Below are 18012 nucleotides of genomic sequence, written 5' to 3' on the forward strand. Positions count from 1 at the left end.
TCAAGAGGGGATTGGAGGTGGCACTTGGTGCCATGGTCTAGTTGTGAGGTCTGTGGTGACAGGTTGGACTCGATCTTTGAGGTCTCTTCCAACCTTAGCGATACTGTGATACTGTATAATTCCATGTAGAGATTAGAGGCCTGGAGTGTATTCATCAGAGAAAATTAACAGGATTTACAAGTTCCTAAGAGGGGACTGCTTCATCTGACAGTAAATATCTCTTCAGTTTTAAGAGAAGGCAATGTGAAATCTGGTGGTTCAGTGCTGAAACTGGTCTGAGTCCAGCTGGATACATGATTTTACACATAGAAGTGTTGATCAACAAGCTATGCTACAGGGAAGGATTATTTAAATACTAGTCTAAATTAAGCCATTAAACTGCTGTCTTAATGAGGAGCATGAGGTGGAAAGTTTCAGTCTCTCTTTGGATAAAAGGTGAGATGAGAATCTCCATTGTCTTTTTTTTGTGTGCATAACTTTCTTTCAAACCCTGCCAGTCAAAATTCTTATTTTTAGCAGTGGGTTACAAAATGTATGAATATGAACAAAAAGTTGGAGGTGGAAGAAGCACAGAACTTGAAGACTTGAGTGTTTGATATTTTTAGGAACATACATCCAAAATCAAGGCATAACTTTGCTTAGCAACAGGTATTTAACAGGCAAAAGGGCTGGAGTCTGTCTCTGAAAGACACTGAAGGCTTCAGTCAACACTAAACATCTGAACTGAAGTCAGCCTTTCCCAGGAGTGGAGCTAGTTTTCAGGAAGGGTGGGGGAGAATGTTGTTTTTCTCTGTATGAAATCTTTGTTAATATATTGGTGTCTCAGCAGAGACAGCTGTCCAGGAATGCAGACTGGTTGTACAAGAGATTTACATAGCCCTTTTTTTTTGTGTTGGTATATTTTTAACCAAGTGTGGTGTGGGTGTGGGGTTTTTTTTTCCCCACAAAAATACGTGATCAAATTGATATTTTAAATCCTTTGCTTCTCATAAGAGTTCTAGATTGTGGTCTTCAAATGATAAAACTTTGTGCTCTAGCCTTTCTCTTTACATGGAAGAATGGTGAGGAAAGCTCCCAAAAGGTAATTTAGGGTAGAAGACAATCAGTTTCTCAAGTTGGATTTTTTTGTCTTGTGTACTGGGGTATGTCAAATGTATCCTGATGCCCAGATCAACTGGATTTCCTCAACTTTCTTGATTCTCTGATTGTAGATTCTCTATTCTAGAGAATATACAACTTGTGCCCAAGCCTATTATTGAATCAGAAGTTAAAAATAGCATTATTTTTACAGTTTTCCTCCTCAAAAGCCCTTAGCAACACTGGAATATATTTGACTTTGGAGATGCCTGCATGCATTCAGTTTATTTAACCTAGTAAGATCAGCAAGGTTGTTGCTTAACTGTGCTTTAAAAGAATTTATTCCCCTTTTGGCACTTTGTGAGCTGTGCCAAATCAACCTCAATCCTAGGACATGGAGAAGTAACAGAGGCCAACTCTGTAGGATTTCACCTGGGAGATGAGTGGAACAGAAATCTGAGTTCAGTTATGATCATGGGGTGCCACTACCACACATTACTGTACTCAGCAGTGCTGAGGGCACACCTTGAGTATTGTGTTCAGTTCTGGAGAAGGGGAGGCTGAGATGAGACCTCATTGCTCTCTACAACTCCCTGAAGGGAGGTTGGACTGAGGAGGGGGCAGCCTCTTCTCCTTGGTATCAAGTGACCAGACTGGAGAAAATGGTTCCAAGCTTCACCAGGGGAGGTTCAGGCTGTATGTTAAGGAATATTTCTTCACTGAAAAGGCTCTCAAAGAGGGTAATGGTCTGCCCAGGGCAGTGCTGGAGTCTCCAGCATCCCTGGAGGTGTTTAAGCAGTTTGTGGACCTGGCACTTAGGGACATGTTTTAGTGTTGACCCTTCAGTGCTGGGGTGAGAGTTGGATTTGGATGACCATTGAGGTCTTTTCCAACTGGATGTTTTCTGCAACTGGATTGCATTCAGGAAGAGAGCTCTGCCTTTTCTAGTGTGATGGATTTTCATCCCTGCAATCGGGATCATAAAACCACCTATGCTGCTTCAGTCCTCCTCATTGTGTCTTTAGAGGGGGAGAGGGTATTGTGGGCTGGCTGTGAAATGAGAAATGCATGTTACAGCCCTGCACTGGAAGTTACAGAATCCCTAATGCTTGGTTGTCAGCTGTTTGTGGACAGCACTTCCTGAACGAGATCCACACCATGGAAATACTGGTATGGGAGATCACTGTGTGGTGTTTATTTGAGTGGATGTTGTTACTAGCCAAATGTTTATTTTTCAATAAACATAAAATGGATTAACTCCTCCTGGGGAATGATTTATTTATTCAGATAGGCACCATAACTATGCTACATCAAACAGTAAAAGCAAGCCTTTTCTTTTTTACCTCTCACTGGACTTAGATTCCAGACTGCTGTCCTCTTTAAAAAAAAAAATGTTTGAGTAATTTGCTTAAAGCTTGACTATTTGTTATTAGGATGGTGGCTCCTTGGATCAAGTGCTGAAAAAGGCTGGAAGAATTCCAGAGCAGATCCTGGGCAAAGTTAGCATTGCGGTAAGTGTGATCATCGCTCGCTCCCCAGGGCTGCAAGTGGGTATACTTCTGTCTCACTGTGGCAATGCCAGTTCCAGGAAGCTGCCACTTCAGGGCTGAAGGATGTGGGGGAGAGAAATACTAGCAGATTCCTGAGTGTGCTCCTTCTTGTAGCAAGCAGCTTTTGTGCAGGTCATCACTTGGTAGTTCAGGACACTGGAATGAGTAACACATTCTATTGTGTTTGCTCTGATTCTCTGCTTTTATATCAGCTGATGCTTCTGGACAACAGCAAAATTAACACTTCATTAAAAATTCTGAGTGTTACCTTTTTATCCCTAAGCTCTGTGGGCAAAACTTAGAGAGGTTGGTTGATTCTATCTTTTTTTTCTCCATTTTCTGAATTTATTTTCTAGTCAGTAATTACAGTGCAGTGGTTGCAGTGATTACATTTTAGGATTGGTTACACTGCATTCAATTAGAATTTTTGTGCAGGCAATTATCTCTTCTGCTTCATTAATATTATTTTTTTTTCCCACCTTTAGGTAATAAAAGGACTCACATATCTGAGAGAAAAGCATAAAATAATGCACAGAGGTGAGATAAAATTGTGTATTGTAATTTGACTATCATTTTAATTCAAATTAAAATAGGTGCTTTTCCCATGATAGGGTTTTCTTTATGGTCCAATATGCTTTTGGCTCAGAGGGTGGTGTTTTAGGGTAGTGTAAAATAGAATAGATTGGAATAAACCAGCTTGGAAGAGACCTTCAAGATCATCGTGTCCAACCCACCTAAACAACTAACCCATGGCACCAAGCACCTCATCAAGTCTCCTCCTGAACACCTCCAGTGATGGCGACTCCACCACCTCCCCAGGCAGCCCATACACTCTCTCTGTGTAGAACTTCTTCCTAAATAAGGCAATTAAAAAAAAAAAAAAATCCATATCTTACTGTTGTGCATCTTCACAGCTGCTAATCTATGTTTATAATCCAGGTTTAAACCCACTGTGCTTGGATTGCACACAGAAATCCTGTCTGTGTTTGAAACTGCTGCAGAGTGACTTGTCCAGTCAGGAGTGTGTGTTAGAGCTGGGAATCTACCTTGAGACCTTGAGTACTGCCTTTGCAGGAAAGATAGGAATATGTTGAAGGATCTGAGTGATTCAATTTCTATTACCATTAAATACCTCGAGTACTGTGTCCAGTTCTGGGCCCCTCAGTTTAGGAAGGAAGTTGACTTGCTGGAACGAGTCCAGAGAAGGGCAACGAAGTTGGTGAGGGGCTTGGAACACAAGCCCTATGAGGAGAGACTGAGGGAGCTGAGGTTGCTTAGCCAGAAGAGGAGGAGACTCAGGGGTGACCTTATTGCTCTCTACAACTACCTGAAGGGGGGTTGTAGACAGGCAGAGGTTGGTCTCTTCTCCCAGGCAAGCAGCACCAGAACAAGAGGACACAGTCTCAGGCTGTTCCAGGGGAGGTTTCGGTTGGAAGTTAGGAAGAAGTTCTATACAGAGAGAGTGATTGCCCATTGGAATGGGCTGCCTGGGGAGGTGGTGGAGTCACCATCACTGGAGGTGTTCAGGAGGAGACTTGATGGGGTGCTTGGTGCCATGGGATAGTTGTTTAGGTGGGTTGGACACGATCTTGAAGGTCTCTTCCAACCTGGTTTATTCTATTCTACCAAGTAAGTCTTCCACCATTTTCTGGGAGGAGAAGGCTTTTTTGATATAAAAACTTGAGTGGTCACAGACAGGGCAAAGGCTGTGTTCTTGAATAGTACTAGGGACTGAATAGACTCTCAAACATCTGTACCTGTAGCAGTGGTACTTGTGCTAAGTTAACTATTGCCTAAAGTAGCTGCAGTGGAGGTAGACCCTGTCTAGTGCAGTTGTGGGCAGTATTTTTGTATGTGTATATCTGTACTCCAGAGCAGTCAGCACTTGAGGCAGTGCATGCAGGGGGAAGTGCTTCATGTAGATTCCACTCCTGTACTCAAAGAGCAAAAGAGAAACAGAAGACAGTAAGGATACCTGTGAATGAGGGTTTGTAATGGTATAATTATACCATCATTATGAATAAATAATGGTGGCATTGTGCTGCAATTATAAACTCATCATGAAGAAGATTATTAAAGTAGTGTCCCACCATATCTGTGTCTTCATTACAACTGTTGCTAGTAAGCCATCTATTAAAGTATGGCAGCAAACCCTTTGGAGAGATTCACAATTAAAATTTCTGTCCTTCAATTAGTTTCACAGCCCAACAGTGATTATTGCCATTAAAACTTTGAAAAGCAAGTCACTGTTTCTACCAGCTGTCTTACATTGGCATGCTCTCTCTAGACATCTGTCATGCAGAGTTGCATCTCTTTTTATACTTAAATGACTTTAAAAACATGGTGAAGCCCTACAAAATGAGTGTGTTGCTTCTACGCTGCTGGGGGCTTTAGTTACTTCACTGTAAAATGAGTGCACTGCCTTATATTCAGCTTATGGTTGCCATTTATGAAATCCAGCTCCTTCATGAATCTCTTGTATGTTCCATTAAGCAAAAATGACACTTGGGATGATCAAGTAATAACTTCCATTATTCTTGATGGAATGATGGAGTGCTGCTGTTTGAATGACACCATTCATTGCAGCCATCATGCAGTATGTATAAACCATGGCAACTGTTAGGAGTTTTGTATCATAGTATCATTCAGGGTTGGAAGGGACCACAAGGATCATCGAGTTCCAACCCCCCTGCCATGGGCAGGGACACCCCACACTAGATCAGCCTGGCCAGAGCCTCATCCAGCCTGGTCTTAAACACCTCCAGGGACGGGGCCTCGACCACCTCCCTGGACAACCCATTCCAGAGTTTTGTACCACAGATCAACCTCCAGGGTATAAAATTATCTTTATCAAACACTGATACATTTGTTGGCCAGAGCAGAATGAGTAATTGGCACTCCTGTTGTAGGATCACCTTACACATGAGGTAGACTGTTTGTTACATGTTTCTCTTCTGTATGTTTTAAACAATTGTAGCTCTGCTGTGGAGAAAGGAGGCTGCAAGTAGGCTGTGGAAAGGTTTTGATGGTAGCTGCAAAGCCGTTTGTCTCTGTTTAGAGCATAAAGGAGGCTGCTTGGAAAGAGATGGTTGCATTTTGGGGGCATACTGAAGGAGTTGGTGTTGTATCTCATAGCTCTTAATTCAGACACAACAGTGTGGTGTTATGTTGGTTGCTTGGGGCCTTTTTCTTAGGTTGTTCTTGCTCAGCTGGCTGCTGAGGCAGCTTTTTTTTTTTTAATCTTCATTTTTACAATCTGTCAATCTCATAAATCCAAACCCAAGCCCTCCTGATCTTGTTTAAGTGCAGCTTAACCTCACAGTATTGGCTACATCAGAGATTACAGTTTAAGTGCACGGGTGAACAGAAGTTCCTATTCTATGCTGCTTCCAGCGTTACTGGACTGAAAGTGCCCTGCAGTGCACAATTCCACATACAAATTGTGACTTTTATTTTCTCAGCTCAGTTTTCATGCAGTGTGCACCAGCAGTGCATGACCTTGGGTGCTTTGCAGGAGCTGTCATTGAAATGTGTGATGTCTGATAACGTGGGAGCCAAAGTGGCTGTGAGGGAGTTGACTGTGGCTAGTGCTAGCAGGGAAAAGGCAAGCCAGCCAGAACAATGTTTCCATCTGTTGACAGGGAGACAGACTTAACTACATTCTGCCTTTGATACTGTCCATCAGTCTCTCTGTTACAGGTTGCCATTAGTGTGTTATCTTTAGACACCCAGACCTCAGGTGTGAGCTTGCACACTAGACTGAAATGTTACAGCTTATCTTTGAGGAGAGCTTTGTTGGTTCACCTTTCTGCACATAAGATTTATGAGCAAGTTGCTATTCTGCAGAGTGAAGTTCTCTTCTGGAAATTGACTGATGCTTAGCTGTATACTGGCTGTACTGTTGTGTGGTGGTCTGTGATTAAGGAGGGACTGGCAAGTGGAAAAAATGTAATGTATGAGAAGTATGTAGAGTGAAATTATGTCTGAGGTTTAGTTTGCTTAGACAATGTGTCTGAATGTTAAATATGGAGAGGGAGTTGTTACAAAGGCATGTAGTGACAGGAGGAGGGATAATGGCTTTAGACTGGAAGATGATGGATTTAGATTAGCTATTAGGAGAAAGTTTTTCCCCATAGGGGTTGTGAAGCACTGGAACAGGTTGCCCATAGAAGTTGTGGAGGCTCCAAGCCTGGATGTGTTAAAAGCCAGGTTGGATGAGGCCTTGAGCTACCAGGTCTAGTAGGAGGTGTCCCTGCCCATGGCAGAGGGGTTGGAACTAGATGATCTTTAAGGTCCCTTCCAACCCAAACCATTCTATGGTTCTACTTTGCTTGGTAGCCTCAATGGCCAGGTCAATATTACAAGCATGCTGATATTGCCATTAAGTAATAATGCACAGGCCTGCACAACACCAGGGATGGTGATATGGGATGTCCTTTCATTTTCTTTCCGACTTAAATGCTTCACTTGTGAAGCACTCTTGGTCGTTTTTAGATTTGTCTGTTTCCTGCTAGTTAGAGCTTACATTTTGAAGGCTGCCTTGGCATGCCTGTTCCAGTTGGCAATACACATCTCTGGTTTCCAGAGAAACTGCTGAAGTGCTCTGAAGTTAAAATAGCAGAGCATGCTACAGTGAGAGGGGTGCAAAGACAGCAGCCTTCCAAACATCGTGCTCTGATCCCGCTGGGCACGTTGTGAGGAAAAGGAAGATGCTGAGGGAAGGGCAAGCCCTTTAACTCCAGTGGGGAGTCATGGTTTGCTGTGCTGCTGTAAGAAAGGTACAGTGTGGGGTTGTCAGCAACAGAAATAAGGTAGAAGTGAAGTCTTCAAAAGACCAGGTGGATTCTAGGGCTTGTAAGGTGCTTATAAAGAGGATGTCTCTTGGTTCACTTGCAGTGGAATGCTAATGTTATTTTTTCCCCCCATTTAATTATGAGCATGAAGTATTCATGAGCTGTAGAGATAAGGGAGGATTTATGTCTTTATTCTGAACTGAACAATTAGATGTGCAGAGATAAGCAGCACAGATCGAGGGGCCGTGCCTAGGGTTTGCTCAGGCTCTGCAGTGTTTCCAGCCTCTTTTGCAAACATTGCTTTTTCCACCATGATTTTGCACAGACCTTCAGGTGCAGATTCCTGTATAGCTGAGAATCTTTACTCTCTGCTGCCTGCCTCACTGCACCATCTGCTTGGATATTTTTTGTTTTGTTAGTGTGAGGTTTTTTGGTTGTTGTTGTTGTTGTTTTTTCTGGTTGCTTATTTGTTTGGTTTGGTTTTGTTTTGTTCCTTGGTTTGTCTGTTTAATGTCAAAGTGACAGGTTGAGCTCCCAGACTGGATTCTTCCTTTTCATTACCCTGTGCCTCTGCTGCTCTTGGTGGAGGAAAGTCTCTTGAGGAGAACATTGTTTATAAGCTAGTAACTTTCCTAGGGATAGAGAATTAAAAGTAGTGCACACAAAAATATGCCCTCATTCTCCCACCTCCCTAAGGAGCGAGACTCTACCTGGCAAAAGCAGCTGTGGTAGAAATGAGTACACAGGCATCATTTCCACTGTTAGGACTGTAGAGTAGTTTGGTTTAGATCATTGGGTGGAGTGTTGATGGTCTGATCTTCACTGCAAGCAAAGTGTCCAAGCTGTAGGCTTGCTCTCCTGCTGCTGAGCCTAGAAGAACTTGTGTATACACAAATCACCAGAAAAATAGTTTCCAGTGTGCCTGGACAGTTTAAGTTCCCTAGAAAGGTGATGTCAGGAATCAGAGAAGGTAGATGCAATTTCCTAAAACAGGTAACTTTTGTTCAGGCTTTGTTTGGGTTTTTGTTTGGTGTTTGTTTGGTTTTTTTTTCTCCTTTAAATGGGGGTAAAATACAGTTTTGCCTTCATTTCCAATCTCCATGGATCTTGTTCATTGAGGTGTAACCTTCTGAAAGGAGACCTTTTTCCTGTGATGAGGAGTCACATTAGTATCTTTTCAGTGACCTTCTGTTGACTTCCCAAACTAAGGTCAGTTCCTCAGCCACCAAAATGAAAGCCACCTGGAATATATTTATGGTTAGAAGTGAAAAGCAAATGGAAATCTGCAACAGACTATGGACTTCTGGATCTGCTCTTGAATAACAGTAGGAAAATCTGACAGGCTGGGCTGATCTCTTTCCAAATCCAGTTTCTGGTACGCAGCTGTGAGCTGTTGATGACTGATCTCCATAATGCATTGGTAATGACCAGCTAAGCAGCAAGATATAGCTGTAAGAAGGTCTTTCACTACAAAAGAAATACTAAACAATTGTTCTCTGTGCCTTTTACATTCACAAATAGCTATTATTAGTTGCTTAGCTACCAGTGACCCTTATTAAATATCCATTTGGGAAAAAAAAAAATGATGAATTCACAATCATGAGAGGCTTCTATCACAGGTAAACAATCTCAGGGTATTTTAAGTGCAGAATTTCAATCACAGGGTAATTATTTTTTCAGAGCTTTTAAAGAAACCCCAGCAACAACAAACAAACAAAACCAAGACCACCTTCACTCCCCCAAAAATAACCAACCAGCCTGAACTGTTGATTCCAGGAACTGCAGGAACAGTTGCTAGAGGATAATTTGTGCTTATGTACATGCGAAGGATAAGTCAAGGGATGATGGTGTGGCTGATGTACTTCACTGACCTTTGTAAAATAAGTTCCTAAGGCCTCTCTATTGATTATATCTAGGCAAAATAATGCAATTGAAGAGGAGTTACAATGACACACACTTTCAAATGTGTCATTGCAAGGAGAACGTAGTTGCCCAAACTAAAGATTAGAAATCCCAGCAACGGGGTGAAATCCAGGCTGAGAACTAGCAACCTTCTTACACTTGTAATTTAATACCTTTCTTTTTACTTCCTTGTGTTTAAATAGAGAGACTGTGAAATGGGCCCAGGTAGGGAACCAAGTCTCTGAGCATTCAGACAGAATAGTGCCATGGCTAGAAGGGAGATGCATGGGAATTCTCACCTTTCCTGTTACTTCTGTTGTCAAAATTCCCCTTTTATCTATTACAAATAGAAATAATCCTTTTTTCTGTTTTTCCCCAGATGTTAAACCATCTAACATTTTGGTAAACTCTAGAGGTGAAATCAAGCTTTGTGATTTCGGTGTCAGTGGGCAGCTGATAGATTCTATGGCAAACTCGTTTGTTGGCACCCGCTCCTACATGTCTGTAAGTACAGATTCTGTAGCTCTGGGGTTGCTGTGTTTTATGGTAGAGTTCTCTCAACTCCAGTAACCAAACAAGAAACCAACTGTTGCTATTACTACTGCTGTTCAGAGTTCAGTGCTTCCTGCATTCCAGGAATATTTCAGCATCAGATTGTGTGTGGGGGAAAGGAACTGCTGCAAGAAAAGGCAAGCAACTTGGAGTATTTGATAACACTGCAAGAGATGTGATTGCCTCTATGCTGCAGAATCCAATCAGTTTGCATATGTCTCTCTAAAACAACCCAGTATTTGCAGCTTGCTTTCCTCCTTCAGTTTGGTTCTCATTCCACTCCAGCATTTTGCTGTGGTCATTTTTGCAGGCAAGATGCTGCCTTGCTAGTGATCCTGTTGTGACTGCTTCCAGGAACCCTACAGGGCTGCAGCAGCATGGAAGTGGCTGGTGTGGACAAGGCCAAGTTAATCTGAGGCTATTTACAGGGTATTCTTTATTCCTGTGTATGAGGAATACCTTGAAACTTGCTCTTCAGTTAAACTCTTTGCATTATGTGAAGGTCACAGTTAATGGAACTAACAGGTCTGTAATGTACCTTGTTCAGCACACAACCAATTAGCTGGTACAATCAGAGATTCTGCTCTAGCACTGAAGCTGCGTGGGCTTAAACTTAAAGGGGTGAAAGCATTCTAATGCTGCTGCTCAGCATGGGACCTGCATTTCAACATCCTAGACAGTAGTCGCTTTTGTCATGTAATACTGGTGATACACTTGAACTAAAACTGTGCCTTTTGTTCTTATGTACATCTAGGGACTGTTGCCAATTAGCAAAAAAACTCTCACAGCTCCATATCTGGGCCCTTGACATGCTACTGGCTTTCCCTTTTTGCTTCTAGTAGAAAGAAGTGCAAAGTGCTGCCTGCCTTCAGTTTTCCTCAGTTTAATGTTGTTACAGACTGAGACTCGGCTTTGCTCTCTGTCACCACGTGTCACAGACTGAGCCACAATGGTGACTTTATTTGTTTAGATACTGCAAGAAAAGGTACTTTAGACACTGTCTCCCTTAACATACAGCAGGAGACCCATAGTAGTTTATTCCTTGCTCTTTAATTATCCTGTTGTCATTAAAGGTTGCAACATGTAGATACTATGCTAAGGGAAAGATAACATCATCATTTTTGAAGAAGTCTCAAAGTTACCTGAAGCAGTGGTGTGCAATGTTTGGGGAACTCCAGCTTGGGTATTTAAAAAAATCAATAAGTCACTCATTGGAACAGGTAATCATTCAGGGGTTTAGTAATAATTTAGGGTTTCATCCTTCATCTTATCCAGGTTATTGCAGAGTGCAGTTCTTTTTTCTTTCTTGTTACAATATTGTCTCTCCTTCCTGTTTGTTTTTTTTCTAGCCTGAAAGACTACAGGGGACCCATTATTCAGTGCAATCAGACATATGGAGTATGGGGCTGTCTCTGGTAGAAATGGCTATTGGCAGGTACCCAATCCCTCCTCCTGACTCCAAGGAGCTTGAGCTAATGTTTGGCTGCCCTGTAGAGGGAGATTCTCCAGTCACAGAGATCTCGCCCAGGCAAAGAACACCTGGTCGGCCAGTCAGCTGTAAGTTGCAACGGTCTGGTGCAGTCTTTCCTAATGCCTTTCTCTGTCAGCGTAAAGCTCTTCCTTACCTGATACTGGTCTGCATCATCTGGCTCTAAATAAAAAAAACTTAAAAACCTCATGACTGTGTTGGGCATCTGGCTCAGTCTCACTCTGAGGAGGTATCTGAGAAACAAGGACCAGAGATCTTTTTGTTAATAAGAGCTCTTCACCAGCACCATTAAGATCTTAGTCTGTTGCTGTGGTTCATCTCTCTAAGGTGCTGGTCAAAGTACAGTACAATGATTCCCAGTAAAGTTAATGGTTTGAATCAAACCTGAAAACAGCTTCCTTACATGGAAATATTACCCAGTTGCTGTTTCACCGTGTTTTTCTGCATATCTACTGGATGCCATGTAAGAATAGAGCATAGAGCTTAGCTTCTTGAAAGGTTCCTGCCAGAAAAGGAGAGTAACGCTGTGTTTCCCTGCCTGTACAATCTCTTCCTAGCCTACGGACCAGACAGCAGACCCCCAATGGCGATCTTTGAACTTCTTGATTACATTGTCAATGAGGTAATTAACTGTTTGCACTTGAACTAATACAACTGCCAATTTTTAAAGTATTCCAGAATTTGAGGAGGTGTGGGGTGGGTGTCAGGATAAGCCAGGTCTGATCTTTCATAGCTGCAACAGGAGAGACACATCCAGAGTCCGGATCATGCAGCCTGTTAGGACAGTTAATAGCAAACAGTACAATCAAGCATACACAAACCTGGGATTTTTAACTTAATTTTAGTCTTATGAACAAGCTAATTTCCTCTACTGTGCTTTTCAAATAGCTATGCTAGAAGGCTGTTAGCAGAGATTGGGATTTCAGAGTTGATTCTCTGTTCCCAGTATTTCCACAAGTGCTACCTACTGAAACTCGTGTGGCTCCCCTGCCTGTGTGCTTCTAAAAAAGGCTTGCCCCTGTTAGCTGTCATTTGCCACAGCTGCTTAACACAGTTGTTCCAGGTGAATGAATCACAAAAGTGTCTCACACGCATATTTAGAAGCATGGGTGGTGTCTAGGTCCTTGCAGAGGAGCATTGCTTATGCTACTGTACAAGGACTGACAAATTGTTTCTGTTCCTCCTCTGCATGCACAATTCTCTCATGTTACAAACCTGTTTTGCATGTTGTGTAACTCTGGAATATGGCAGCACTGCATCCTGGCATAGAGTTAGCATTGGATTACTTGAGATACTCTGGTCCTGTTCTTGTGGCACCCCTGAGTAGGTCAGTTTAAGCTGAAAAGCTGCAGTAGCTGAGAATTTGGCAGGATTATCTTCTGTCCTCTCTGCTGTAGCACAAGCAGCCTGTAGCGTCAGCTGCTGCATCCAGCAAAGTGTAGAGCAGTAACCAAATGCAGGCCATCTGCCAACTGCTCAAGTAACCCAAGTGTGGGTGCCTTCAGGACCCATGATGTGAGAATGAAAACCTAATTCTGATTGTATAGCAAATGTAATGGAGAGCAAGAGCATAACAGACAGGGTTATACAGGACCTCTTTCTCTATCAGAATTCTGCTGGAATTCAGAACCTGCACAAACTCATTCCTTAGGATGGAATGTTTAGATCAAAGGGATTGTGGAACTAGTGATGTGCAGGGCATCTTCCCTTCCCCCAAACTGGAAATAAGTAGTGAGGAGAATAACCCAGCACTAATTACTGCCTGCTGCTCTGAGCCTTCTTTAATGACAGCTCAAGGCTCTATTAACCCCATTCAGGTGTGTGTTTAGAGAGGGAGGGGAAGAAAATAAATCAAATGAAAAAACACACCACAGAAACAGGTTTATTACTGAAAACACTTAAAATCCTGCAGCTGTGAGGGTGATAAGCAAAACTGATCAGTGATAAACTGGGTATCTTTACTTTTGTAAATCATATGGTAGCTTTCATTCATAGGCATGGAAGCTGCAGTCTACCTGACATTCATTTCAGAGCTCATCTGTGAAAGAAGGCCTGGCTAGTGCTAAGGCTTTACAGCTTTACCCAGGTACAGGGCACCTAACTAGTGGATCTCTGGGTACATTGTGCATTGTCATCTGTTAGTTGTGCTGAATGACTGCTGATTTTAATATATTCATTTTTAGCCACCTCCTAAGCTGCCCAATGGTGTTTTTGGTTCTGAATTTCAAGATTTTGTTAACAAATGGTGAGTATTTTCTCTATGATTCTGATGCAAAGGGGAACATTTGGGATCAGCCCTGCTGTCTTACTGTGTCAATAACTTGGCAATCAGTTCCTGTTTGTATACTGTGGTAAATGTAAGGAAATTTCAGTTAACATAATCCTTTTCCTCTGTTCATGTGCCTAAAGCTCATTTTACAGGCACCAGCTTGACAACATAAGCATTCAAAGAGAGCCCCAAAGCTGGGAGCTGTTCCTCAATTAAGACAGTTTCTGCTTCTGCGTGCAGCTTAGATCAGTAATTTGTCAGTACTGAAGACACTGTAGCACTTACAGACTGATCATACAGCACACCTCTAAAGGAAACTGCAGAAACTCTTCCATGTGATGCAGAAGTCTTGCAGGCTCCAGATGTATGTTGTTTTTTTCTCAGTGCTTCACTGAGCTAACATCCTTATTACAAGAGTCATTCTCCCACCTATTTACTTTTCCAGTTGCACTTCAGTGATACCAGGACCAAAGCAGTACATTCAGTGCTGAGGGAGGCAGTGCATTACAGTTTGAAAAGTGAATGGATTTATTAACAGCTGCATGTATGTATTTACTGCTTGCAAAAGGAAGAGCAGTAATGCAGTAGCTGTACTTCATACTGAGGTTGGAATGACTTGGGTAAAAGCAACTTGAGGGATAAAGTGATTCATATTGCTGAGCTGCTTGTTGAAATTGGAGTTTGTTCTGTCCAGCTTGGTTATAGACACTCGCTCGTGCCCCCACTGAACAGGATCAGACAACTCAGGATTCTGTACCTAAAGACATTCCTGAGGAACCTGCAGAAGGGAATTGCTTACAGACCTGGTCTGTGTTTGAGAGGCACTTCATTGCCTAATGCTTTTATCTAGAGTGGTATCTTCTTCAGACCAAAGCAGTACACCAACATGATAGAACTTGATCTTTACTTGAAAAGATAATGATGTGTAACTTGTGTAACACTCTCTGTTCCAGTTTAATTAAAAATCCTGCTGAGAGAGCTGATTTGAAGCAGCTGATGGTAAGTGAAAGCTCTGAACTTGAACTAAAGCACTTTTCCATGCGGGTTGGGTTCCTCAGCTGACCTGAGATCAGGATGAGAGCATATGGCCTAGGGTGTAGTTTGTGGTGACACAAGCAGCTCAAACAGCTTGAGGAGAGGCTGGTTTTAGGAGCAAGGAGCTGCAGGATTCACAGGCAGCTAGAACAGGGATTGTCAGGAACACCAAAACTGGTGGGTTTTGGAGTCTGCCATTTGATAATTACCATAAATACATGACTTAATGCTGTTAATTTAATTAGCAAAGGAATTCTTTCTTGGGCTTATTAATCAATAGTCATAGAATGCTTTGGGTTGGAGGGGACCTTTTAAAGGCCATCCAGTCAACCCCCCCAGCAGTAAGCAGGGACATCTGCAGCTAGAGTGAGTTCCTGAGAGCCCCAAACAACCTGACCTGGAATGGTTTCAGGGATGGGCAGTAAGTATATAAATTATTATTTCTAGGTTGATAAAAGAAGAAAAATCCGCATACCTTATGGACTAGTTAAATACTTTCTTCTCTGTTGTGAAACAAAGTTGGTCTCTTTTTGTCATCAGCTTTGTCTTGCAAAATCTGTAGGACTGCTAAGCACAAACAACCCTGCATTTTGTCTGCATGAAATGACCTTACTGGTTTCAGTGGATCTTTCCATGGCCTTAAGCGTGGCGCTAGGACTTAGTTCTGCTGCAGAAAATCAGGTTTGCCCTGCTGTATGACAGGGGTGCAAACCCCAGCCCGACTCCCTTTCTGTCCACAGACAGACATTTCCCAGAGCGTTATCTCAAGTGGCTGTGTCACATCCTTATCACTTAGTGTGGTGTAAGGATTCTGTGGTAGGCACTGTGTAGGCAGAACTCCCCTGGAACATTCTGCAGTGTGGATGTTTCACGTGCTGGTTGTTTCCATAATCCTGCAGCAAAGCTCTCCCGGTCACTTCATGTGTTTAGTCAGATTTTAGCTAGCTTATATCCTGAACCTAAACAGGATTTTACTGTATTTCATGTTATTCAAAATGATTTTTGAACAGATTGAGTGCTGGAATATTAATGTTCTTCTCCTCTGCCCAGATTCATGCTTTCATTAAGAGATCTGAAGCGGAGGAGGTGGATTTTGCGGGGTGGCTTTGTTCAACCATAGGCCTTAACCAACCGAGCACACCCACACATGCTGCTGGAGTCTGAGTGTGGAAGAGCAACTCCTGTACTGTACATCTGTTAACAACAATGCTATTTTGGTCCTCTTCCCTCAGCTTGTACCTGTTCAAACACGTATTTCACCTCTTAAGGAAGAATGTCTCTCTAGCATGTGCCAAATGGTTTTAAACTTTGTCATAACAATAATTGGTATTGTATTGGATGACGTTCGTTTCCTGACCAAAACGTTACAGTGCTTGCTGATTTTAAGTGATTATGGATATTCTTTCCTAATGAAAATATCACTTGGGGGGTGGGGAGGAGTCTTCACCTCCAGCTTGTTTGAACTTTTCTCAAGATTCTTTGTAAATCGTTGGTACTTCAATCATGCTTAACCTAATCTCCCCTGCAGACAGGGTTAGGGATGCTCCAAAACTCTATCCGTCGAGCATGCTTTTGCTGCTGCCAAACTGTATCTGAAAGCCAGGCCTGGTGGTTCCAGTTTTGCTGTTATTTAGAGATCTCTCTTTCCAGGTGAAGAAGGCAAGAGCTCTGCACTTCGTGGAACGTCCAGGGCGATGTTCTCACTGTAGACTTGTTCATATTTCTATATTTATTTTTAAAACATATCATCAGACTTGGGTTTAGTGATGTTTGTCCTTCTCATTGCTTTTTAAAAGCTAGTTCTTGGAGGTGTCCTACAGAATCAAGACAAGGATCCAGGCAATTTGCTTTCTTTTAACCTAAGGATTCATGACAACTGTGTTTAGTGTCTGAAGTGTATGAAGATCCTCTATTGTTTTATTCTCTCAGATGTTTAGCGATCTTAATAAATATATTATCAAGTAACTTCTTGAAGCTTCCCTTAAAACTCAAAGCCCTGCTCCCCGGTCTTTACTGCATTACACCCCCTCTTTCTGTCTGTTTTTCATCAGCCATCCAGCATCCTCATTTCTAAGAGGCACAGATTTGCTTATGTAAGTGTGTGAAACACGGCTGGAGTCGTCAGTGGCCACTGCACTGAGTTACCACCCTGCTGACTGGGTTTCTGTGGAATGTCAGAGGCAGCCTGACCGCGGAGGCTGCATCTGACCTGCTCACACAACTTGTACAGCAGGCGATGCTCGGTTCGGTGCTGCCACCCCCTGGGTGGGGTGTGACAGGCGTTTTCCTCGGGCCAACCACCACTGTCCTGGTTGTGACTCGGCTGGCCGCTGAGCCTTGGTGGTCCAGTTTCAACAGAGGGCTTTCTTCTTCCCCCACCTCCCCTCTGGAGGAAAGGAGCTGGGAAAGCCAAAATGTCAGTTGAGAGAAGGAGGATTTTACTGCTCCATTGCAGGGATTACACAAAGGGAAAACAAAGAAAACAGGAGAAGAGGTACTGAGGTACACAGGCAGGTGAAAAACCTTGTGATCCACTGCTGGTGTGCACAAACCCAAACTGGAACAAAGGGATCAGATCCCAGCTTGGAAACTGGGGAAGAAACACAAAATTGTGGAACAGGAGCCTTGATGAGCTGCAGCCTATGTTACAAGTCTCTCAAACCTCAGCCAAGCCCTTTCCTGTCTTACAGTAATCATGAGGCCAGCATAGTCTACAATATAGAATCCAGCTTGCTTTGTTGTTCTGTGCCACTTCCTCATGAGGCCAGGCAGCTTAAACCAATCCAGGCATGAAACACAGGAATGGTGAAATCCGCCCAGCCAGGAGAGTCCTGCTTGCCTGCATCTGTCACTAAAGAGGAGTGGTGGTGCCATGCTCTACTCATCTGGGTGGTTTCTTTCAAAGGTTCAGCTGCTGGGCAAGTGAATTTCTGTTGCTGTTCAACAGAACAGGGAGGGGGTGGGTGCAGCTCTGCTGAGCACAACTATAAAAAGTTCATGTCCTTCAAGGGGTGTTTTGGACAAGGAAATGGCTGAGGTTCTCTTCCCAAACAGAATGCAAATCATTCTAGACACGAACTTCCCCTTGGCTGACAGTATTGAGTATCAGAGAGAGGGATGGAATTGCCCTCACCCCCTTGCCAGTAGGAAATGACTCATTGACCCATCCAAGTGTTCTGTCAGCTTGTCCTTGCTTACAGCGAGGGTCATGAGACACAAATAGCTTACCCAGGGAAGGTGTAGATACTCTGCCTGGAAGCACTCAAGGCCAGGTTGGGCAATGCCTTGAGCAACCTGGTCTAGCCAAAGGTGTCCTGGGGCTCATGGCAGGGAAGTTAGAACTAG

The 18012-nt window shown here is 43.0% G+C and overlaps 1 protein-coding gene across 1 annotated transcript in view; it reads left to right on the forward strand.

Moving 5' to 3' along the window:
• The window catches only part of MAP2K1 (mitogen-activated protein kinase kinase 1), a 40631-nt gene extending 23999 nt beyond the window's left edge, over nucleotides 1-16632 (forward strand). Inside the window, exons 4-11 of the mRNA XM_068143535.1 lie at nucleotides 2511-2588; nucleotides 3113-3164; nucleotides 9702-9826; nucleotides 11224-11431; nucleotides 11921-11985; nucleotides 13547-13608; nucleotides 14586-14631; nucleotides 15718-16632. Of these exons, the coding sequence (XP_067999636.1) occupies nucleotides 2511-2588; nucleotides 3113-3164; nucleotides 9702-9826; nucleotides 11224-11431; nucleotides 11921-11985; nucleotides 13547-13608; nucleotides 14586-14631; nucleotides 15718-15831 (750 nt within the window). The 3' untranslated portion in view covers nucleotides 15832-16632. The remainder of the gene's footprint in view (nucleotides 1-2510; nucleotides 2589-3112; nucleotides 3165-9701; nucleotides 9827-11223; nucleotides 11432-11920; nucleotides 11986-13546; nucleotides 13609-14585; nucleotides 14632-15717) is intronic.
• The last annotated feature ends 1380 nt before the right edge of the window (nucleotides 16633-18012 follow it).

The sequence above is a fragment of the Melanerpes formicivorus genome, unplaced genomic scaffold, assembly GCF_026170545.1.
Source record: "Melanerpes formicivorus ecotype bairdi unplaced genomic scaffold, bMelFor1.0.p_v2 SCAF_10, whole genome shotgun sequence".
NCBI classification, from domain to species: domain Eukaryota; kingdom Metazoa; phylum Chordata; class Aves; order Piciformes; family Picidae; genus Melanerpes; species Melanerpes formicivorus.